The 25,466-nt window shown below is 48.2% G+C and overlaps 1 protein-coding gene across 1 annotated transcript in view; it reads right to left on the minus strand.

The window, feature by feature from the left end:
- The window catches only part of cUnh14orf180 (chromosome Un C14orf180 homolog), a 17,309-nt gene extending 14,781 nt beyond the window's left edge, over positions 1–2,528 (minus strand). The window contains exons 1-2 of the mRNA XM_079752955.1: positions 1,992–2,528; positions 738–768 (exon numbers count right to left, since the gene is read on the minus strand). Of these exons, the coding sequence (XP_079609081.1) occupies positions 738–768; positions 1,992–2,144 (184 nt within the window). The 5' untranslated portion in view covers positions 2,145–2,528. The remainder of the gene's footprint in view (positions 1–737; positions 769–1,991) is intronic.
- Positions 2,529–25,466: the final 22,938 nt, after the last annotated feature.

Consider the following 25,466-nt stretch of genomic DNA (forward strand, 5'->3'; position numbering starts at 1 on the left):
AGATATAGGGGAGATGCATCATCAAGAGTAACCATCTGCTGAGGTAGATTACCTGAGCAGGCAAAGGCAGGTCAGTGGTTGAAGTGTCTCTTCAGTGTGAGAGAAAAGGAGAGGGAGGGAGAGGGAGAGGGAGAGAGAGAGAGAGAGAGAGAGAGAGAGAGAGAGAGAGAGAGAGAGAGAGAGAGGTAGAGGGAGATGGAGAGAGCCTGAGGGCGAGGCTGTATATCTAGAAACGTGACATTTCTCTATTATCTTTATGAGCACTGTACTGTGGTGGAGGCGTCCTGGCAGCGAGCGGCACTGGGAGTGCAGACACAGGTTAATTAGTGCTTCCCACACTCTGCTGTGCAGCAGATAAGGGGCTACAAATCCTCTTAAGAGGCCGATATACAGCCCCCCCAAGCTCCCCACAAAAAAACACAAGCACGGGACTCAGGGACAAATGTTGTGATTATGGACTCCTGTGTGGAGACCCCTTTACTTCACCCCCCATCCCCCCACAGCCCCACTCAGTGTTTCCACAGATTTCTACAGGCCTCAGTGGTATTGCCTGCTTTGTAGCAGAATTTACTGTGCTTCCATGTGCTGCCGTGCCCTGCTAGGGTGACCTTTACCGGAAGACAATCCTCATTTGACCGCTGTCTTGCCATTAGCTGGCCCTCATCATTCACATCGCTAAGACTTGTAGTTGCCCGTCCTAAAGCCATTGCGTTGTTTCGGGGTAGATTAGAGGATACAGTTCTTCTCGCTGATGAAGAGTTCCGCGATCTGTAAATCATAGAGAATCCAATATCAGACAGGAGTAGTGGATGCTGAATAATTCATCTCCCAGAGTCCTTGTTGTTGTTTACGCATGTGATGGCCCTTGTCAGTTATTGTGCGCCACTTGTGCAGTCAACCACTGGCTCTCCTCTCAACGCGTCGCGTTACAGCGACATAAACGTACAGTGCACTGACATCTGAGACATTTGGGAGATTTTCTTAATACACATCTGATTACCATCTGCGTCGTTGGGGGTAGGTTACGTCACAGTACCGACACTTTTTGCCCATGACAACACACAGGGTACCATAGGTGGTTAAACCAAGTGGAATTTTATCGAGCTAGGTGCGATGGTGATGCATGGAGAATATAAGCTTTCTGTAAACAGAGACAAAGCCATTCTTCATACTCCATGTATCTGTGGTCTGTTTTGAAATATGCGTCTATCCAAAGATCTTTTTGTGTTTCCAGTACAGCCAAACGTGCCGCGTCGGCGTCGTAGCCATGATGGATTGTGTGGTATGTGCTGGTTTTGACATTGGACCTACAGATGTTGAGAAGAGCTCTGTCCTCTGTGAGTCCTGACTCCTAAGCTCCTTAGTCCTAGGCTCCTAACTCCTAGGCTCCTTACTCCTAGGGTGCTACTGTTCGCAACTCAAGGAAGGCATGCAAGGCAAATGCATCTGTGTGGTTAGACAGACACGTAAGAGACAAAGAGTGTGTGTGCTTTTTATCTGTGTTTGCACCTGAGGGAGAGGGAAAGAGAGAGAGAGCGAGAGAGAAAGAGAGAGAGAGAGTGTAAATAGTAACAGTTAACAGAAGAGTGTTTGCACGTAGCATTGAGTGTGTTTATGCATTCCAGTGTTTGTACATAGGTGTTTGTACATGCTTGCAAAATACTTGTGTGTCCATGAGTGTGTGTGCATGCGAGGGAGTGTGCTTGCGACAATGAGTGTGTGTGTGTGTTTGTATGTGTGTGAGTGTTAGAGAGAGTGTGTGTGCATGTGTGTGTCTGTGTGTGTGTTGGGGAATGTGTGTGTGTGTGTGTGTGTGTGTATGCATGTGTGTGTGTGTGTGAATGTGTGTGTATGTGTCTGCGTTAGAGAGTGTGTGTGTGTGTGTGTGTGTGTGTGTGTGTGTGTATGTGTGTGCATTAGAGAGTATGTTTATGTGTGTGTGTGTGTGTGTGTGTGTCCCCCCCCCGGGGCGGTCAGCCTGTCTGGCTCACCTGGTGCAGACAGTTGGGCAGGGAGGTGAAGCTCTGCACGTGGCTCAGTCCCAGCAGGCAGCTGAGGAAGCAGTGCAGGGCGGCCTGGTTCTCCCCCTGCTGCTGGAGCTGCTGTCCCAGCTCGAAGAGGCCCTCCCTCCCCCCGCTCAGCATCCCCTAGTCCCGGTCGGAGGAGGCACCACTTCCTGCCATCGGAGCCCGGGACAAACTGCTGCCTCCCTCCGGCTCTGTCCTTCCTCCCTTCTCCTCCTTCCTCCTCCTTCCTCCTTCTTTCTCCTTCCTCCTTTCTTCCTCCACTTCCTCTCCTGCCTCCGCTGCCGCTGCTGCCCCTCTCCGGAGCGGACCGCGGGCGAAGCGTGAACTGCCAGAGGGGGAGAGAGAGAGAGAGAGAATGTGAGAGAGAGAGAAATGAGCGCTCGGATGCTAGCATAGACACAGAGAGAGAGAGATAGAGAGAGAGAGAGAGAGAGAGAGCGAGCGCGGGGGAGAGACAGAGAGAAGGAACAAGAGAGAGAGAGAGTGCTTAAGGAACGGAGAGCTCCTTGTTGAGAGCGAGTCAAGGACAGGTGGTGAGAGGCTGAGGGAGCTTTAGCGACTCACTCTCCACAGAGCCGTTCCCATCCCTCCCTCCCTCCCCTCCCTGCTTCCTTCCACGCCGACGCATCGCGGAAGGAGGAGAGGGGAAGTGAGAGGGGATTTGTTTATTTTGAATGACAGGGCTCTGGTCCAATCACAGCGCTACACACGCGCTGCTGCCCAGTCAGCATGTGAGAGGGTCTGAGCAAGCAGGAAATGGATGGATACTGAGCCACAATGCACTCTCTCTCTCTCTCTCTCTCTCTGTCTTTCTCTCTCTCTCTCTCTCTCTCTCTCTCTCTCTCTCTCTCTGATTCTCTCTCTCTAGCGGTCTCTCCATCCTTCTCTCTCCACTATCGACTGAACCTCATTTGAATTTCAATATAACTAATTTTAGCTTGACCTGATTTGAAGAATATTCACAGGGCATTAAATAAGCATATATTATTTAGTACCTCCATGCTTGCAAGAAAAATATAAAAGCATAAATATGAAGGAATAGTGATCCTGAAGCACAAAAAGATTTAATAGGCTGACTAAAAATCCCATCAGCTTCCAAAACCTTGCTCGGAGATAGAGTCTGTGTATGCGAGAGGAACAGGCAATACACTGATGTTCAAAAATGTATGTGAATTTCATATTGAGGTCATGAGACTTGTATGATGTATGATCTAGTAAGACACAGCCAAGAGCAACACAAGACACTATTTACAAGAGTGTACATAGAATATTCTATTAGTCCCCTTATCAACGCCTTGCAGAAATGTCTTTTTATAGACTAGGCAAACATTTGCCTGGAGAAGGGGGTGCTAATGGGTATTAGCACTTGTTTGCTCGTTACTCTGTGGGTGGGGGGCACCGACTCCCCCCTGAAGCCCAGGAGGAGGCGAGGAGAGCCCAGGGCCACATGATTATCATACATAACGACATCACAGGCCCTTTGACCACCATAGCTGGAGACCCATCCTGGGAAACGTCTGTCCATGGTACGCTGTGGGTAGCCTGTGGATGTGCATATAATGCGTGCGTGTGTGTGCATATACGTGTGTGTGTCTGTGTGTGATTGTGTGGGCAATACAACCAAGCGGTCAGAGTCTGTCCCCATTAGAATCCACTCCACCTGGCTGAGTAGGAGGTTATAATAATGGCGGCAGAGCACATATGGGCAGGGTTCAGAGAGCATTAGCATATGTGCCTGTGTGTGTGTGTGTGTGTGTGTGTGTGTGTATGTGTGTGTGTGTGTGTGTGTGTGTGTGTGTGTGTGTGTGTGTGTGCGTGCGTAGGGACTAATAGCATCAGGAGAAGCCGAGGGACTTGATTATGGTAATGCGGGCTACTTTATACCCTTGCGGCCAGAGATCGAGGCCGGGCTGGAGGCAACAGGCGGGTGATCCTGCTCACTTTACCCCGGGGTCAGGGGGGTATAAAGCGACAGAGAGCCGGCAGAGAGTGTAGGAGGAGCCAGGTGGGTGCAGGAAGGCCTCTACCAGGACTGAGCTGAGACACTCGTTGCTGCTGTTCTTGTCATCGTCATGGAGATCCATGTCCTCGTGAGAGGGCCAGCCAAGCTGCGGAGAGAGACACACGCGTGTCCGCACTGACAGCAGCATGTCCCACCCACCTCACGGGGAAACCGCAGACGCAGCGCCGGACCAGACGTCTGCTTGTTGTGATAGACGTGACGACGTCTGGACACCGTCCAACACGTAGACCTGTGGTCCCCTGGGATCATGAAATCGGTTCAGTTAATGTTTCATAATGCAGCCTAAATAATATGCATATAATTGATAGAATAACATAATGAGGAGTTATTAAAGGAGAATATTAGTCAAATCATCACATTATCACATCACATGCAGATCAAAGTACAATAAGTGAATTGCAATTAATATACACACTTGTTAAAACGATTCGCTTTCATAGGTTTTCCTGAACGCCTCTCTGCCAGTACGATGGCATCCGGCGCTCCTCCATGCTGACGGATGGTCTCCGCGAGAGCAGGAATCCACCTGTAATTGGAGTATGGATTGCCTGTCGCGTGCAGTTGGTAGACAAATTTGTCTGCGTGTTCAGTAAACAAGCCGCAGCCTGTATTCAAACAAGCCGCGGCGCCAGGCTAATCTGGACGTACGGCACGCCTCGCCGCCAGAACACTGACACCACGGAGACGTCGCAGGGAAGTGGAAGTGGAGGATCCATGCGTGAAATGCCATGCATCAATACCTTTTGTCCACAAAGTGCATATTCATTTGTACAGACGCTTTCTGTGTACACACGTGAAACAAAAAGTAGACAGTGTTCTGCAATGGCTGAAGAACAATGTATTTTGGGTTCCAGTTTGTGTTCCCGACTTCTCAGGATGTGCTCGTAAATCACCGCGGATTTAATAAACCGTTTGTCGGGATAATTCTTTTTGCATACACCAGCGAGTCAGCAGCAGCGGTGGAAGTACATTACCTCTTCTTTCACATCCACGTGTCGTTTCACGGCAGTGCGCATGGCTCTGCATCAGCAGATACTATTTTTATTTACTGCTTTGTGCACATTGTGCTGACCCGTCCCACCCAGGGGCCCGGGGAACGGAACATTTTCTCTCTGTGAGTGACAGCCACTCCCAGTTCACAACATGCCGACTCGATGGATCTGAAGGAGTCACGGAGAGGCCTGCTGAGACTCCGGTCTCCACACCCAGACGACCCATTGTTATGAAGCCGGACTCTAGTTCACAAGCGAACAGTAGACGCTGCTTTATTTTCTACTTGAGCAGCTTTAACACTGGAGTCAGGAGTACAGGTTTTGATTCCCAGGGCCTTCCGTGCTAAGAATGAACGCACAGTCCACGCTTTGGATAAAAGCGTCCGTCAAAGGGAATGTATTTATTCCTTTATATATTACAGTCTTTACGGTAAGGCATGCGGTCCTCCAGCGATGTTAAACCTCTCTCTCTCTCTGCTGCCGTTCTACCTGGGGCGGGCAGGAGCCACAGTTTGGTGATTCAAGCTCTGTCAGTTTTTATTGGCTTGGCTCAAAAATCCTTGCTCCTGAAATCCACTTTATGACCTCCATGTAATCAGCAGTAAACGCTCCCGCCATCTGTCTCTTTTCTAACCAATTATCTGACCCGATGACTTTTACTGACAAACAGCGCACTGGTAAATACAGTAAGGCCAATCCTCAGGTGATGTTCCCCGCGTCGTCGTAAATCATCCTCTCACCGCTGTTCATAATTTAGTTTGTTGCGTTCTTTTTTTCTCATAGTCAATTTTAATTCCAGTTGTGCTTTGAAAGCAAATACTGCCCTTGAACCGTGACCGGCTCATTCATTAACACATGAATCATGTTAAACCACGGGCAATTATGTCCTTAGGCAACCTCATTACTTTGCTCATTACGGTTGAGGCTGTGAAGGGGTCACAGAGTACTACTGGATGTGACTTCAGCAAGGTAAGGGCTTTATAAATACGCACAATGAAATACTCTAATGAGTGCCTTTATAACGACCGGTATAATTATTATGGTATACATTAGATCCGTCAGTTCCGTATTATTATCTTAGACAAGCATTGCAACTTGCATCACTTTCAGGAGCAGAACTCCTGTTCAGAACTGGATTACTGTCTTGTATTCCACTCTAGCACCCCCTACTGGAATGTATAACGTCACACACCGACGGGGATAATGTATTTTATTATAATCGGTTTAAAAATGAACAAATCTAAAGATATGTTTCGAAACAGGATGGAAGACTAATCAGGTTACTCAAGCACTTGTAGGAATAAACACATGAACTATCAATAGCCAATTGAAAGGTACTTTATTCAGCGTCAGTTTAAAGTAACATACCCTATATTGAATACCTTACTACAACATCATTCATTTCTTATGATTAATTTATTCCGATGGAGATCGATGTTTGTGGAGTATAATAAAGTTTCTTGGCGATATGAACAGGGGTATTTCCCCATGGAAGGTTAATAGAGAGGCAATATGAGTGTTGACCTCATTTACCTTCTCCTGTTGAAACTATCTCGTATAATCACACAAAGCACGTGTATCACAGTGCCTGGGGCTGGAACCTAACTTTTTCCAACAAAATGGCGCTGCTAGCTTGAAGCTCCCACGTTTCCACTTTCTCTTTTACAACATGTTCATAACTTGTTGTCTGCTCATCTGACCTATTTGGGCTTTCTAAATGCCTTCTGTTGCCCATTAAAAATCTCCATGGACCATGAGATGAGACTGACCGAGGGGAACAGTGGACAATGGCCGCTGCAGGTGTCCATTGGCTCCACCAGGAATCTGATTGGATAAGTTGTAATTACATCACTGGCACCCATACAACAACAGCCATTCTCTAGCTCCCTATCTGTCTCTGCCCGGTAACGTTGTCCTCGGCTTCATTCAATCCGCTGCGATTTTCTGCAGTATACCTTTTCTGTGTGGGATCGCAGGCCATTAGGAGCTCAGCGGGAGGAGGTGAGCTCTGGAGATAATCCTGTTAGGAAGCACTGGTGTGCTGCCAGTCCAGCTGCATTTACCAGACACATCTCAAGCAACACTTGGGACTTACGTTTTCCTTCAGTCAGGGAGACAATGCTGACGGTCACACGGCCACTGAAAGAGGCCATGTGACAGTTGGCATGCTCGAAGAAACAGGCACAAGAAACAGAGATAAGTGAACTGCAAACAAAATCGTCTTATATCCTGGTGCCAACTGTCATGCCAACCGCCTCTTGATAGAGAGAGAGAGAGAGAGAGAGAAGGAGATAAGGAGAGAGAGACAGACAGACAGATAGACAGACAGAGAAAGAAAGAATGAGAGAGACAGAGCTAGAGAGAGAGACAGACAGAGACAGAGAGACAGATACAGACTCCCACCACCCACCTCCTCAGACAGGCCTTTTTATTTTTTGTTGATGTTCGGGACATTAGGAACAATGACGAGGTTGTCATGCCAACCGCCTCTTGTTGGACGAGCTGTGTTGCGTGCCGGGTCACACACCACTGGCCTGACCTCTGAGGGGCACGCTAATGGTCCACCGGTGCCACCTGCCAATCAGGGTCAAGCGTTCCTGGGGACACCTGCACCCTGGCTCTGCTCTCCGGCCAGCAGCCTGAATGGATCTGCACGTCCCTCCCTCCACATACACACACACACACACACACACACACACACACACACACACACACACACACACACACACACACACACACACACACACACACACACACACACACACACACACACACAGCTGCCACCCTCGGAGCTGCGCCCTTGCTGCAGGTGTTCGCCCCTCCATCCATCGCAATGTTGGCGGGGCTCGACCTGCCCCCACCAGGTCGGCCGAGTGGAAAAATAATGATGATTTCTGGAAGGCCTTGTGACGGCACCGCTGAGAGACGCCCGTGTGATGTCTTCAATATGGACTGATGACGGCTGAATGGAGCAGAGGATGTGAGGACAGACAGGTGCCCACCATCTCCGATGCTGGTATTGTCCCATAGAGAGGTCCAGGAGGGCGGGGGGGAATGGAGGCAATGCCTCATCAACTACAGTTCAATGTGCGGCTCTAAACTGAACCCCGGTTACAAGGGCTACACTCACACTGGGGGGCCGCTGCAGCAGAGGACCAGGGCAGATCAAGAGACGAGCATTGTATTCAAATGTACGATTGTAATACATTAATGATGATGGTTTAGCGCAGAGCCATCCATAGCAGCTGCTCTCCAACAAGTGGCTGTTTTTTTTATGTGTGTTGGAGCCTGTTCAAATCCTGTTTGTCTTTCATTTCAGACCCTGGCTCTTGTTAAAATGAGTGTTTGCTAAATCATCTAGATGCGGTTTAATCAAGTCTGCACACAACGCAATTTGTCCAACAGATTTGCTAATCACAGAATTGTGTATTCCTCTGTTACCTATCCGTGGCAAATGTATTCCATTTGGGTTGATAGTCTAAAAACACAAAAACACAACAGAAGTCATTATCATATGTTTCAATGAACAGTATTCCCTAAATGTGCCTGAGCGACAAAATAACAGTTGACCTCAAAATATGAAAACATCAGTCGTGGGCGGTCATAAAAGAGAGAGAGGCCCACACTTCCACCGCAGATAAACTTCTCCTCTGGCGTGACTCAATAAAACATCGTAAAAAAGTCCATCATGGAGGAGAACATCTCGTGAGGCCTGGTGATGAGATGAAAGGTTAAGTGTTGCAGATTTCCACGTTCACTGACCCAGAGACACGGCCACGGTCACCACCACTGGGGGGGGGGGGGGGGGGGGGGGGGTCAGATCAGTGCCGCTACGGTCAATCGAGCTTGAGAGAGAGATAGAGAGAGAGAGAGAGAGAGAGAGAGAGAGAGAGAGAGAGAGAGGGGGGGGGGGACAGAGAGAGAGAGAGAGAGAGAGAGAGAGAGAGAGAGGGGGGGGGACAGAGAGAGAGAGAGAGAGAGAGAGAGAGAGGGGGGGGGGACAGAGAGAGAGAGAGAGAGAGAGAGAGAGAGAGAGAGGGGGGGGACAGAGAAAGAGAGAGAGAGAGAGAGAGAGAGAGAGGGGGGGGGACAGAGAGAGAGAGAGAGAGAGAGAGAGAGAGAGAGAGATAGGGAGAGAAAGAGGAACCCACAGCTCACTTTATGATAACTCAATAAGGAGGGTGTTATGAACACAACGGCCAAGGCTGGAGGAAACACTAAATAGTAAATGTTTATGTGTCATTACTCACCATCCTTCTGCCACCCCCTCCTCCCCCCCCCCCCCCCCCCCCCTCCTCTCCCACCACCCAATCTCATTTTCTTCTTAAGGACCACTCAGAAGCCCGGGATAGGCCGTAGTTAAATTTAATCGGTCGGAAAATTCAGTTCTTCTTTTATCAGTGGGGATTGGTGTTACTGTACGTGCCTTTACAACCCGGGGTATCTAATGCAGGTTTACATGTTTAGCTTGAGAGAGAGAGAGAGAGAGAGAGAGAGAGAGAGAGAGAGTGAGAGAGAGACACACAGAGACAGATCGAGAGAGAGAGAGACAGTGTGAGAGAGAGAGCGAAAGAGAGAGAGAGAGAGAGAGAGAGAGGAAAAGGCGCGGAGAGACAGACTAGAGGCTCATCATCACTCCATGGAGCCATTGAGGATTGTGCTGATGACGTTTCCGTTAACGGCGGCCCCTAATATGTTTATTGATTACTAGGTTCTTTCTTTCTCTCCAGCCCCCCTGTTCCGTGATGTATCTATCTGTGACGTCTTTCTAACCCCCAGCACCGAGGAGAGTGTGAGGGGTGTGGACTTTATGGATCCTCCTCTCAGCGGCTCTACCGGGGCAATAAATTGCTCTGACAAAGCTCATTACAGTCCGAAGAATTCACGCGGAAATTGCGCAGAAAAATTCAATAAGTTAATTATAAGGAACAATCTAACATCTGTAGAATTGAAGGCGGTTATCGTTAATTCTCCTCCAATCCTTGATGGTATTAGGCAGACCGTAAAAAAAATACAGTTTCCGGGTCACCGTAGCAACAACGCACAACATCATTCTGAAAAATACGATTTTCCCCGATCTGTGGAACAGTACAAGGACGGTGTGTGTGTGTGTGTGTGTGTGTGTGTGTGTGTGTGTGTGTGTGTGTGGGGGGGGGGGGGGGGGGGGATCTGTTCTGTTCCTCAGCAGTGTCCGATTTCCTGTTGTTCGGCAGAACTCGATTTCTCGCCGGTCTCTGGTGTTAACAGACAGCTCCGGCTCCATGATGATCCATTCATGACAGTAAATGAGATCAGCTTGTGTATGAGCAGGTCTGCTGATTAGCTGTGATTGCGTTAGCGGGGCTCTGATAATGTGCATCCCTCGTGGCTCGGGAGAGCTTGTAGATGCAGGAGAATACCTCAGTTGAATTACGCCGCATGGGCGTAATGGCCCCGTGGTTACATTAAGAACAGGACAGTGCGTGTCCGGACACACAAAGGAACCGACCGCCAAGTCGATATTTTCTCCTGGACGCACAAAAGAGATGGCCAGGCGATGCAAGAGGTTTGCTTTTTGAAGACGTTGTACCCGGGGGGACCATCAGTGTCGTTTGTACCTGAAGGCCTGCGTCTGCCCGGGTTTGATTACACACCACAATAATTACGGTGGTTATTTATGGAGACGTCAACCTCAGAGGATTTCATCAGGAGAGATAAATAACCAGGGTCACGTCCTACACTGGTGGTCCACGTCATCTCCTTCTGCACAGACCTACACACACACACACACACACACACACCCACACACACACACACACACACACACACACACACACGCAAACAACATATGTATTTATAAACGTGTAGTGTCAAATTTATAAAGATAAAGGTATATTTAACTGATTATGTACAGTGCCCCCTAATCGATTATTGATTCTCATGTTGGTATAAATTTAATTCTAACTAAATTATATCGTTTTACTTATTCCATGTTCCTACATCAATTACAGTTGATAGATCTTAGAATCATCACACTTTAACCTTTGGGATTTTAAGAGCGGGAATCCACTCAATCAAACCCTTCTGTCATCAATCTTGTGCTGTGAATATAGATTTAGTATGTAAATATTTCTATCTCAATGCCATGTCTATGTCCTTGTGCCCATAGCAACCATCCATCTTATTTGAGTTATGGAACCTTGAAGCCGTAGTGCGAAATCTCCCCTGATGAACGAACCAGGAGACAAGAAAAACTACATCTGAACAGTTTGTCCACAAAATAAAAGACTCAAAGAAGCTTTGGACCTCCAACAGATGGAGGAACATGTCGATTTATAGCCATTTCACAATCCTCGGTTTACAATAACCTCGTCCCGATCTCTTCCACCCACTCTCCGCAAGGCCCCGCCACAAACCGTTGGGACATCGGCTTTATTTCCACAGTTTTTTAAATGGCGTTTGAAAAGTTATATTCAGAAGGGACGACCGTAAAGCATGCCCACGAGGACGCTGCTGTGGTCTGGTGGCCTGGGGTGTGTTTGTGTGTGTGTGTGTGTGTGTGTCTGTGTGTCTGTGTGTTTGTGTGTTTGTGTTTGTGTGTGTGTGTGTGTGTGTGTGTATGTGTGTGGCGGGGTCTTGGGGGATGCTCTCGTGGGAAATCTTCCTCTGTTTGGAGGGAAACAGGCGCCGTTCCAAGCGGCCCAGGTGGATTTACAGCCCCCCTGTGACGTGTCTCAGCGGACAGACCATTCCCTCGGCCCCCCATGGCTCATTCTGACAGCACGGAGCACGGGATTGAACAACGGCTGAGTTGCCGTGCGCCATCGCTGGGTGAGGCGACCCCTGTTCCTGCATTTTCTATCTTCCAAGTACGAACGGACACGAGGCCTGCTGGAAATAAGCAGCGTCGTCACCTAGGGAGGAACGCTCCGGCAATAAGAGAATCCTTTCAGTTTGGTTCTCAATCAAATGAGGCACTGCCCCCTATAATCCCCCTCCCACCCCTCTTTGGTCCTCGAGCTCTGAGGCCTCAAGGGAACCAGCAGCTGTTTGCTCATCAGTCCGTGAGCGATCCCCTCCGAGTCTCAACCCTCCAAAGTGTGAACCTCTGCTAAGGGCGATTAAGGGAACACACCGATGTATTGATCTGAGCCCTCACGTATCTCCTGGAGAGCATCTGGTCAGGCTCGCGGGAGTCAGCGGTTAATAGGAAGAACTTTAGGTGTCACATCCAAAACTCAGATTTACTGGGGTGTGCTGAGCCGACACCCCAAGAATCAATGCAGGACATTTGAAGTTGTGTCTTTATCTCTTTTTTGCCACCACTTATTGTCGGTGGCGAAATCGTTTTATTATTGCCTGTAGCTATTATAGCACAGATAAGCATCAGGCATACTGTTACACATTCCGGACTTTAAGGTGATCGTTGGAAATAAAACATAACATCCTGTGTCAGAAGAACACAGCAGCATGCATCCGGTCCCATGTTGTACATTACATTAATATGCAGCTCGCATTATGTATTCATTTATTTTTTATTGCTGGCCTGGCTATAAAGGCGGGCTCCTGCTTTAGGTCTGATGGCGCCGGTCCTGACACTGTGTTTCTCAGAGAGCTAATAAAAAAGGGAAAAAAATAATTTGCAATCGCCCGACAGTTTTCAGTCCCTGGAAGAAAAACAAATGTGTGGAAGCATATTGTTAAAAATCCTGCGTAATTATCATGCAATATTGGTTTTTATTACTAGAGGATGTATCCAAAGCCACATGCTGTTTACTATTCTAATTCCATGAGTGCCCCACCGTATCAGGAGATGAAATATTAAACCCATGGTGCACACAGATACAAGCAGGTCCAGTCCTGAGCCTGAGAGCCAAAGCACTCTGCAGACCAACACAACCATGAACCCTAGGCTGTTTTTTATTATCACAGGCGCTGCTTTCTCCGGCAAAGATTTTTGGTCGGCTTCGTTTTAGATTGTTACCCATTCCAGGTATGTACACAGCCAGGATATCAAGGTGGCCTTTAGCACATATTCTTAGTAAATCCCCAAAGATAGATACTTCATGGGCTCTGACAAAGTAAAGCTCCATCTGAACGATGTCTGTTGGAGTTCCAAAGGGTGGAGTGGGTGGTGATGATTTGGAGCAACCTCCACCTTTTCCATCGCCTCAATGGCTTCCAGATCGCCAGTCCTCTGTACTCGCTAAGACCTGCGATCCTTTAACCCCTCACACCTGATTGGATGAGCAGACCTCGTCGCCTGACGTGAAGAACTCTCACATGATTTACTCTCTGGCCTGGGGTGCTGGGAGCAGTTGAGGTTAGATGTTACCAGATTATATTTAGGTGAGGAGAGAGTGGATACAGCAGAAGACAAGCCAAATGCTCCTCATGGGAAATGCAGCTCTGAGTAAGAGAGCAAATGAAGAATCAGTTCTTAAAACCCAAGACCTCATTGGCCTGCATGTGTGACCTGAGAAAAACCCTATTAGCCCAGGCTAAAGCTACGCTGCCCTCTGACTTAGAGCTACCTGTCTTTGTACAATCCCAAGCAACGATTTGTTGTCAGGCTAAACCCTTACCAAGCAATGGGAATTTGTTTATTATCCATAATGGGTAAAAGATTCAAGTTCACTGTACCGCAGTGTGCTTATAACCAGGAATTGCTTTGATTTGAGTTAGTCTCAAAACAATGAGGGCCACCTTTCTTTATCTGCATCCCCATCTTACATTTTTCATCTTTCACAACCCAACACAGAAAACAGAACCCTGTCTATGGCTGTGAACCCTCTCCTGTTTTATTTATATATTTTACCAATACACATATTGTTCAAGTTTGTAAGAGAGTGGATACATGAAACCAGATATGGAGAACCATAACAGAAATGTCCCCAAAACAAGGGAAGATGAGAACCTTAATGTTTTTTCTTACCCAAAAATGTTTCATCCTCCTCTGGCTCCGTACCTCCCCCTGTCCTACCTGAAGTGGGTCAAAGCTGTTCTTCTAATTTGGGAGAGAGTGGATAAAGCAGACAGGATATGAGAGAAACATCCTGGAAAAACAAACTTTACCCCAAAACCAAACTATAACCCTTTAACCAGACGCTGGGGTCATGACCCCATGGTGGAGAAGCCCTGGTATACAGATGAACATAGTAAGTATAATATAGCAACAATTTATCGTTTTGCCAACCGATGGAAGCGTCGTCACTCGATGTATCCAATCAGGACATAGTGGGGGTGGGACAGGCCACACTGTTTGTTGGCTGGCGTGAGCCACCTGTTTAAAAGCAGTCAGAGAGGTCTCGCAAGGCTTAAGGCCTGTCACCTCTTCATCAACCGTCTGAGTTTGTCGGAGGCCAGGACACTGAGCGGATGAACAGGTAGAATGCTGGTGGGGCTCTGATGAAAGTTCTGGAAAAAGGAGGCTAACAAATTGAATGGAACTTCAAACTGATGATTAACTATGACGTAACTGTGTCAGTTGAATTGTGTGTGTGTGTGTGTGTGTGCAACTGTTTGTGTGTGTGTATGTGTGTGGGCTCAGGGAAGATGGAGTGATAGAAATAGGGGGTTGGGGGGTCTAATTTCCCAGAGAGGTCCCCAGAGGACTGGGCTGGCTGGATGGAAGCTGCCCCAAACTGTGACAAGATTGCCATGTTGTCACGTGCGCGCACACACACACACACACACACACACACACACACACACACACGTACACACACGTACACACACGTACACACGGACACAAAACACACACACACACACACACACACACACACACACACACACACTCAATCAAATACACAGACACACACACACACACACACACACACACACACACACACACACACAATCAAATAAACAGACACAGAGACTCAAATGCGCCCCCACACGTAACCACACGTGTATGATCCTACTCCCTCCTGTCTTTTAGTAAGGCAGTAATTGTCTCCCGCGGCTTGTAGGATCCAGTGGGAGGGGACGGGCCAAATCAAACAAATCTAATTGCAAATAAGTTACCTGGTGAGTTAACTCCAGAATATCTGCCTTGAGGGCTTATCCCTCTCCCTTGGCCCCCTTGCCCACACTCAGTCTTCTATTGAATGCTTATATCTCCAATGGATTTCCTCTTTATATGTGAAGTGTGTTATTGTACGCTGAGCGGAATCCTCAACACAGATTTCTGATAAAGATTGGATTTCAGTTCACTGTTCCTCATGTACCCTCAAGGCCTGAAGAGGGCAGACCGGTCTCATCTCAACACTTAAACGTATTTTCTTCAATCTGTAGTTCAGCAGAAATCACAACGCAAAATACGGACGCTTTGCAAATTGACTCCTACGGATGGATTCCCCATGTTGGTTCACTTAACCGAAGAACTAAAGTTAAGTTACTTTGTCATACTATCTCCCCGTTGAACCAAAACAAGTGATTGTAAACTCCTCTCTACATTTACATACGCTTTTATCCAAAGTGACTAACAATAAGTACATTTGTAAGAAGAAAGAGAACAAATATATTGTGTGTGCTCTTGCACTTACAATGGTGAGCAAGCACTCTTTACTTATCCAACAGCATCAACTAAACTTCCACTCCTGCAACTTTAAACCCATGTTAAAGCCTTGTATTTGCCGGCGCCGCATTCAAATATATGGGGCTTGGCAAACAGTCTCGCAGCAGCACCATTAGTTCCCCTAATATAACAGGGACGAGGGCGTGTGGCGCCCGGCGGCCAGCAGCAATCAGATACAAGCGGATTATATTTCTCCCTGACATCCGCCGTAAAAGGTATCCATCCAAGGAATTGCAAACGTGTTCATACAAAAGTAAACCTAGGGGGTATAGTGAATAAAGAGTAGAGGGAGAAACACTTGTCTTATCTTTACGAGACTGCTGTGGGCCGGGCCTTTACATGGCTGGGGCATTTTACTGCGGCCCGCGTCCCCGTCACCCCATCGCCGCCTGGAAGCCGTCCTCAGCCCTTCAGGAGGTTGATGGTGGTGGCTTTAGTGATGGGGGAAATCCATACTGAAACGGTAAGTATACCGCTCGACGTCCGTGCAAAGTACACCTGGGCATCAATATTAAAACACTCTTAAATCCTTATTCTGTAGTTTCTGTTTATCCCCTACAACTGTCCATTCCTACTGTCGTTGGAATGGAGCCAGACATACTGTCTGCTCTGTTCTGTTCGGTTCTTTCCTGTTCTGTTCTATTGTATTGTGTTGTATTGTATTGTATTCAATACTATTCTATTCTGTTCTTTGCTGTTATGTTCTATTCTGCTCTGTTCTGTTCTGTTCTGTTCTCGTCTATTTTATTGTATTATTTTCTATTCTCTCCTGCTGGTGCTATTGAGTTTTACTCTCTCTATTATTTACAAAGACAACAACAACAACGGCAATAATAGCACAATAAAAAGCATTTTCAAAAATCGAATTATTCCTGATGATTCTGTGGCTGGTGAGCTCCCAGTTCCACCATCACCACCTGTCCCCTGGACTACTGGAGAAACTACCCTCTCACTTATTTTCGGGTCTCGGTAAAGGAAACGAGGTCATCAGGGAAGAAAACACGGTGGGCATTCTGTCAGGTTAGAAAGGGGCAATAACAGGTTTTAGCCATGCCTCGGGTAATCAAAGCTCTGCTTTGGTGGAAGCGGGGCTAAAGTGGTGTGGGATGAATGGATGTGGCGCTGCTGTTGGTGCTGGCGGTTAAATTGTGGCCACCAAGGCGAGCCGTAGCTCTTGCAGTAATAGCCAATAAAATTCCCAGGCAATCATCTCTCTTAGTACTGTAATGTGGCGGTGTCTTTGGGAAAAACAATGGTTCTACCCACAAAAGATGATCTGTCTTTAGTGGCTTTCTGTGTGTGTGTGTATGCGTGTGTGTGTGTGTGTGTGTGTGTGTGTGTGTGTGTGTGCTGACTGCCGAGTGCCGGGGCAAAGTAATGGGTCCAGTGGCCAGCTCTGGTGGTCCCCCCTCTCAGAGCGGGGATGAAATGAATCAGGGGCGGAGATAAAAGCGAGACAAGCTCCATAGTCAATTCCTCAGTTTAACAGCCGGAGAATTCTGCACTGAACAAATAAAAGCGCACTGCCAGGGAAGTGGGAGAAAACCATTATTGTGAAAGAGGATGCCAACTCCGGACTGGCCCTGTGTGTGTGTGTGTGTGCGAGGAGTGTGTGTGTGTGTGTGTGTGTGTGTGTATGTGTGTGTGTGTGTGTGTGTGTGTTTCTGTGTATTGGTCGCTCTGTGTCCGTACAGGTCCGCTTCTGTGGGAGCATGTGTGCCTTTAAAAGATATGGACCTTGACAGCAAATGAAATTTCCCAACTCCAGAGTGGCCCCCCCACTCCTCACAAATGGGGCCGCTTCCACCAAATAAACACCCCCTAAAAACCCGGGTTTCCGTATTCTGTCAAGGGGAAAGGTGGGGGTCTCCTCGTCCGCCGCGGGCTGGGGGGCTCTGGACCGGGGGGGGTGATGCAGAGATCTGTTAGTGGGTTCGGCGTTTTGCGACGGCCGCTCTGCCGTCTCCCGGGCCGCTGACCTGATCGGCGGGGCGCCCAATGAGAAGACTCATCCGTCAGAGTGACAGCGCCGCCCGTCCTGTGAGCCTGCCCCCCCTCAGTGAGACCCCCCCCCCCCCGCACAAGTCGTCCACATGCCTGCCTATAGGGGGTCAGAGATGATGCCACGCTTAACGCTGAGTTTGGGGGTGAAAGAAGATGAATAAAGGAAGGATGAGGTCTGAGGGAAGGAGAGAAGGAGGGAAGGGATGGAGGAGAGGACGGCTCAACTCAAGGTCGGGCTGGCGGAGTGACGGTTCGTATCGCATTACATGGTGGGGCGGGTAATGTCTCGGGGGGATTTCCTCCTCCGCAAGACACCCACACACACACACACATGCTCCCGCGGACACACACACGCACAAATCATGAAGTCAGAGTTGTAGAAGTTACAGTGTCCTTCTCCTCATGATGTGATCATAATAACTCCCATGTGAGGTCTCCCACCCCGCCCCACCCACAACACACGCTACACACACACACACACACACACACACACACACCTAATCACATTACACAGTCCCTATGAGGATGTGGTGTGTCGGTGGTCTCCTGGGAGTCTGCGCTTCACCTCACCTCACCACACACAACCACACACACACACACACACACACACACACACACACACACACACACACACACGCACACCACCTCCCGGCCCAACACACCCAGATCTAATCTCGTTTGTTTGCCTGACATTGATTCACAACTGTTTCCTCGTTCTTCTTTGTATGGGGATTACTATTGATGAGCTGGAGGCGTGCCTGTGGATGTAGTGTACATGGGTGTGCAGGTGGAAGTGGTGGAGGTGGTGAGGGTGGTGGTGGGGGTGGTGGCGGTGGCGGTGGTGGCAGTGAGGGCTGATTACATGGGAGCCAGACCCCCCGCCCCACCCACACCCGAGGGCCAGCATAATGAGTGGCATTAGAAATAATTAGGGAAGACAAAACCGTCTTGCCAGAGATTAACCCTCGGTAAACCAAAGTATTGGGTTGTTTTCAATAGCCAGTTGGGAAGGCTTGTTATATTATGATAATCATAACAGTAACACATCATTCACTTCAAGCATGATCAATCATGATGCCTCTTTCATTTTGTAGTTTGTGGTGCTGGGTTATTTGGTGACTACAAATGTCCCAGTTCATGAATTTGAAATACCCTGAAATATAAAATTCCTAGGTATAATTATTTAGAAAATAGTGTTTAATACCGCTTGTTTTTATTATTTAATTTGGCACCATACTGATTAAAATGTTATTTGTACGGCTCAGCTTTTAATATCTTCACTGGGCTTAATTAATACACAACGATATCTAGTCATCAAGGTGTGGAAAATAAAAAGCGAGCTTTAACAAATCTGGGCAATGAAACACCAAAAGAGTAATTAGAGCTGGATATTGATTTAAGGAACACGACAGTGAAATTAACATGAACAGCAGCAATCTGACGGGCAAATCGGGGGGGGCGACGCTCCCAGAATTCATTACTCAAATGACATCAGCGGTCTTCCAGAGAAGCTGCAAACTGCTTGAAGATGTAATGGCAATCGCCCCCTGTTCTCAATCCCCCCTCACGCTAAAGAGCTGGGAGACAAGGAACGGCAGAGGGGCCGGGGCTGACGTTTACCGCGGTGGAGGCTGTTGGACTGTCATTATACTTTGGGATGTGATCTGAATCGGTCGAATGAGAAGCGGGGAGGGGATTCCCGTGAGATCTACCATCCTCATTGGTTACGAGCACAGCGGCGTATTGGTTATAGGTTTGACGGTGGTTCTGCTCAGCCGCTAAGTGCTCTGACACCGTCCCCTGCACGTGCTGTAATCCAATTAGTTTGTTTTGGACTTAATATCCCAAGGGCCCCTGAAGCAGAGCCACACCGCTCCAAATTGGAATGACACAATTTACCAGGGAATTATGAGAAGGACATTATGAGATCGGCACAATCTGCCCCCGCTGAGTTACAGCGGGCAGTGACTAATAGATGATGTCCAAAATACAATATGATCCACCAATGCTTCAGAGCAAACTTTTATTTATAATCAAATTGGACTCTCATAAAGCAACAAATGCAAATATTTCAAAATGCACCACCTTTTGAAATGTCCAAATGAAGCCCCTGAGGAAGACTGTGACCTCTCTTGTGTTCCTGCAGTAACCCATTCACAGGCCAGTCTTCGTTAAAGTTACCCGACCAGGGAAAAGGGCTGCTACACATTGAAGGCTCATCATCCGCAGATCCCCAGCAGGATATGATGTCAGAGAGCGGCTTCCAATTGGGAGTTGAGTTACCCAGCCCCCCCTCTGGAACCCGTAGAGGAAGAAGCAGGTGTGGGAGGAAGAGAGGGTGAGCTGGCCCAGAGCGGCTGTGGGGCCCTCACATAATTAAAAGTCTGTTATAAATCAGCAGAGTAAGCAGTAATCACACCGGCTCCAGCCAGCCCCCCCCTCCCCCCCCCCCCCCCGTTCCTTCAATGATCGTAATTCTAGAGGTAAACAAATAAAGCTTTCATGATCCCAACTGATCTACTGGATGGGTATGTGTTACGTGGGGGAACCTCCCAGGATGCTAAGCGTGCTTGGCAACACAGGGGAGAGAGCGGTTCAGTAGACGAGGGAGAAGGTGTCAGGCCTACAGACTTTACTGTAGGGTTTTATTATCTGGACAGCGCTGGGCTGAAGCAGGGCTCTGGCTCTGGGATGTGGGGAGACAGCGAATGCTCTGAAGATTGCACTGCAGCTGAAGAAAATGTGTGAAAATTGCATCAGATAAAATACAGTAGAAAGAAGGGAAAAAATATTGATCCACTCAGAAATCATGTTGATTAAGGAAGTGGTTCATAGGAGCTCAATAACAACTTACCAGTGAAATCGATCCTGTTAAAACCAAGACATGTACTGCCTTACCTCAAAATAATTTCCACCTGGGGAACTAGCAAAACGGCTAAAAGAGGACACAAGCATAGTGCATTTTATGTAAATGTATTATTGTTATGTCAACGTTGTTCTCAATCAATAGTTGGTTAGTCAACTAGAAAACACAAGGTCTCACAAACAATTTTACACTTCAGTTCATTTCTAGCTGCTCTGCAGGTAAATCAATCACCAACATTTTACCGTGGGATATGTAACATGACTGAGAGCAACATGACTTCCTTTCATGCAGTATTGCATGAAATGAACATGAAATACCGACAAAACATTTTCCACAACGGAGCTTAAAACACAATTTATTATGACAAACGGTTATGGTTTTGAAATAAGCTCCCTTAAATTAGACTTCTAATAAGGAGCCTGCATAGGCTGACCTCATCGGAGAGCAGCGGGCAGAAACAGCATTCTATTGGCATTACCACAAACAATTCCTGTGTTTATCCCTTCACTAATCTGCTGGGATCACAACTCGTTACTGAGATTACCCGCTAATCAGCGCCAAAGCCTATCGTAAATCCAGCGTACAATTATATTATTTCACACATGTGTGGGTATGGGTGTGGGTGTGTGTGTCTGTGAGTGTGTGGGTGTGTGCATGTGTGTTTATGTGTGCCTATGTGGGTGTGTTTGTGTGTGTGTGCGTTTATGCGTGGGTGTGTGCATGTGTGTGTGTGTGTACGCGTGTGTGTGTTTATGCGTGGGTGTGTGAGTGTGTGTGTGTGTGTGTGTGTGTGTACATTGGTATGCCTGTGTGTGTGTGTATATGTGCCTGTGTGTGTGTGTGTGTGTGTGTGTGCATGCTTGGTATATCTGCCGATAGGTGTGATCCGGTGTGATCGATACGGGGGGATCGGGTCTAAATCACGCTGCCCTCTGTTCTTGGGTAAACCTGCGTGTGAATGACAAAGGCCGACCGTAGTATCTCAGTCAGGGCCCCCGCCACCATTCTAAACAATAATGACTTTTTAATGTGGGCCTGTGATTACATTGTCACGGTGAAATATAGGCCCCACCGACTGCATTGGAAATGAGGGCTCCCAACGTGAATTACTACAACAGCATAGATTACAACGGTGCGCAGGGTTAGGCAATCTTCATAAATTCAAATCTAATCTTAACGGCGCCCGCCGGTGTCAGAGAGTAGCTTTAGGTGCTGGAGGTGGAGGTGGTGGGGGTGGAGAGGAGGAACAAGGGCGGTGGAGGCTGCGGTGTTACAAGGGGCTGGGGCCACCTGGATAAGCGACTGGTGACAAACCGTGGAGAAAGCAAAGCTAATGTTATTTCAACAGGAAGTCAAGGGCCTGGAAACGGAGAAGAACGATTTCCCCAAGCTGCACCTAGCAGGACCCTGCTCTGCTCTACCTCAGTCTATGTTGGCCTGGGTGCTGTAACTGATCAGATCAGCCTTCATATGTCTTACTTTATGTGTGGAGGACCTGTGTGTGTGTGTGCGTGTGTGTGTGTGCGTTTCCACATTTTAGTTTATTGATTTTCTTTGTAGTTGTTTATTTGCAGTAGTTTTTGTGACACAACGGTCAGAGAGGGGAGGGGTCGCAAGAGTGCTACAGCACGCCGGGGGGGAGAGAGAGAGAGGGGGGAGAGAGAGAGAGAGAGGGTGTATGCCAGACACCTTGTCAGGGCTGCAGCCCTCCCTCTCCACTGGCTGCCAGGGAACACGACTGATCCCGGTTTGATGGCTCAAGCTGGGCTTGGTCGCGGGGCCATTGCTTATTCATGTCACACCGCTGTCAGGGACAGCTTTTTCCTCTTTTTTTTCTGAGCCTGCAGGGTTGCCGTGGCGATGATCGTCGAGGTCCCATTAGCGAGGGGCGTTCTGATCTCCTGACAGAAGAGTTCTTATCGTTATGTTGAAGCCATCAATATCCTACCTCTGAATACAAATCACGTGTAAGGGGCCCGCACCTCCCCCTCCCCCCCTGCATATGGGTCTTGCTCTTTCACTCGCTGTGTCTCTTTTTCTCTGTCTTTTTTTCTGTCTCTCTGCCTGTCTGTCTGTCTTACTCTCTCGCTTCATCTCTCTGTCTCCCTATCCGGCTCTCTCTCTCTTTCACCCCCTCTATCTGTCTATCTGTCTGTCTGTCTGTCTGTCTGTCTGTCTGTCTGTCTGTCTGTCTGTCTGTCTGTCTCTCTCTCTCTCTCTCTCTCTGTCTCTCTCTCTCCTGGAAAGCCCACCCCAGCTAAGCAGAATCAGTGTGTGTGTGAGGAAATACTAATCTCTTCGCAGCCTGTTACGCTTGGCTTACCCAGCTAATCAAACACACAATCGAAGTGTGCATCTTTCCCCGCCCCTAAGAAAGTATATCTATTATACATTACCCTTTGCTCCGCTGATACATCATACATTAACCTTTGCCGGCTGACAAGTCATTAACTGGCCTTATTAAGTGAGATGCATCAGCAGTCACAGGCGTGCGTTTAACCACCACCAACCAACCCTCACAACGACCGTGCAACCTTTAGCGTCCGGCCACAGAACGGTTTGAACTGCTCCCAGGTCTGTTTCAAACCAACGCTCGCCCGCTAGCATCTGCACACTGGCATCAGATGGGAGCAAGTTTGGGTTGGATGTTTGGGGGAATCAGGGCCGATGCTACGCCTATGGACTCACCCCATCCACCAACCCCCCCGACCCCAGTCTGAGAGAGCAAGAGGGAGGAGGGGGGATGAATATTTTACCGTCCCTGCTCTCCAGGACAGCGGTCCAGTGATAAAGGTCAAAAAGGTGTGACACTGAACTAACTGGCATGAGCAGGCAGAGAGCATGCTGGGGGAAAAACCAAGAAGCCACAGCAGCTAGCTCCAGCCTCCACGGCCGAATGCTCCTGCCTTTACGCTCCACAAGCAAGCACAGACATTTGCATTTCATTCTCACCCTGCAGATGGGCCCGCTGCACAGGGACCAGAATCACAGCGGAAAGGAGATTACACGAGTGTGAAATAAACACCATGATGGTGGCTGGGGTTGTGTGTATTGAGTGTATTTATGTTACTGTGTGTGTGTGTATGTGTGTGTGAGCGAGTGTGTGCGTGCGTGCATGTGTGTGTGTGTGACTGTTTGTGTGTCTGAATGTGTGTGAGTAATTCAGTGTGTATGTGTGTGTGTGTGTGTGTGTGTGTGTGTGTGTGAGTGTGTGTGTATGTGTGTGCGTGAGTGAGTATGTGTGCATGTGTGTGTGAGTGTCAGTCAGAATGCATGCATAGCTTCAACAGGAGGGACATTGAACGGGCAAACTAATTAATTACATGTCGAGCCTCCCCCTCTCTCTGTGGAAGAGCATGTATCAGAAGATACTTCAAGAGGTCAGGAAAACAAAGAGCACTTGAAACAAACTGCCTCTCATCTCGGCCCCTGAAGCTCACTGCAGGCCACCATTACCTTCCTGAGTGAGACTCCCGTACGGATCATAAGCTCCACGCAAGTGCTCCTCACGTTGGAGAGGACGACGGGGCATCTCCAACTCCTAATTAAAATAGGGCATTATCTCAACACCCAAGCTGGAGTTTGAACTCCAGACGAGTCATGTTTCCATAACATCTTAAGGGGGTCTTCTCCCTCGTTATTACAGGACCAATCGATTCTGCCGCTGCTTCCTCCAAACTTGTTGGTAACTCCAACGGCGCTATTTGAGTTGAAGTTGATGGGAAATGAATTTGATCTAAATGGGTCTTCCCTGCCTGTACTTCTGACGTCTCTTCCCCCTTGCCCTCTGCTAACTGTATGTCATCGTAGCGCTGCAGCAATATCGAAAGCCAAACTCATATTTTGTATATGTCTGCCGTTGTTAAAAGGATGAATAGCCTGCCAACTTTGGTTTTCCTAATGTGATACAAAAGTAATAGTGTGTGTGTTTGTGTGTGTATGTATGTGTGTGCGTGTGCATGTGTGTGTGTGTCTTTGTGTGTGTGTGTTTGTGTCTGTGTGTGTGTGTGTGTTGGGGGGAGGGGGGGGGGGTTACCTAAGGCTAACATACAGGAGAGTCTAGCAGGAAGGCTGAATGATGGCGATATTTACCAGTGCAGTGAAAGGGCTTTGTGGATGGTCCTTTGAACTGATCATTCACAACGATGGAAGACTGAATAGTGGTGAATGGTCCTAGTCTGGAAGATCCCCGGCAGCACTGAGCGAATCAAACTAGAATCTGGGTGAGTTGGCCTCTGCCTCATCGTTCTGCTATTCTTTCGTATTATAGATCAGCGTTGAGGGTCATTCCTCTCCTCCAGCAGCTTGGTGATGATGCTGTACACCCAGAGAGCGCTACAAGTTTCACTGCTGCTTTGCTTTTCCAGGAGAGTGACCGCACACGGGAGCAGGGGGCGGGAGTGTCTTCTTGTGTCTTTCTGTGTTTGCTGGGAGGGCGGAGCAGCTCATTGGCCTAAATATTCCCGACATGCAGTAAGTGTTCCGCTGTTGAGTCGCGTTAGACGCACCAGAGGAGACGACTGCTCCGTGTTGTGCACGTGTCTGGGGAGGGTGTGAGTGTGTGTGAGTGTGTGTGTGTGCCTGTGTTTGTGTGTATGTGTGTGTGTGTGAGCATGCGCACGTACATGTGAGGAAGTGTGTGTGTAGGTTTATGTGTGTGAGGAAGTCTGTGAATGTGTGTGTGTGTGTGCGTGTCAATGTGTGTGTAGTGTGTGTGTGTGTGTGTGTCTTCACGGGTAGTGAGCAGGAAAGAGTTAAAACAAATATTCCACTCAAATGCACCATTAAGCGCCCAAGGCCCAAAAGCAAGAAGTCTGCGTTTACACATCCTGGCGAGTGAGAAGTTTATTCAGCATGAAAAATAAAAGAGCTGTGCTAAGCAAACCTCCTGCATGTTTCATCGTTTCTCCTCGGCGAACAGGATGAGACCAAGCCATTCATGCGGGCAGCGTGTGGCTCCGGGGGTAGGGCAGGTTGGCTGGTTACCAGAAGGCTG

This window comes from Pollachius pollachius (assembly GCF_949987615.1).
Source record: "Pollachius pollachius genome assembly, chromosome: 15".
In the NCBI taxonomy this organism is placed as follows: Eukaryota; Metazoa; Chordata; class Actinopteri; order Gadiformes; family Gadidae; genus Pollachius; species Pollachius pollachius.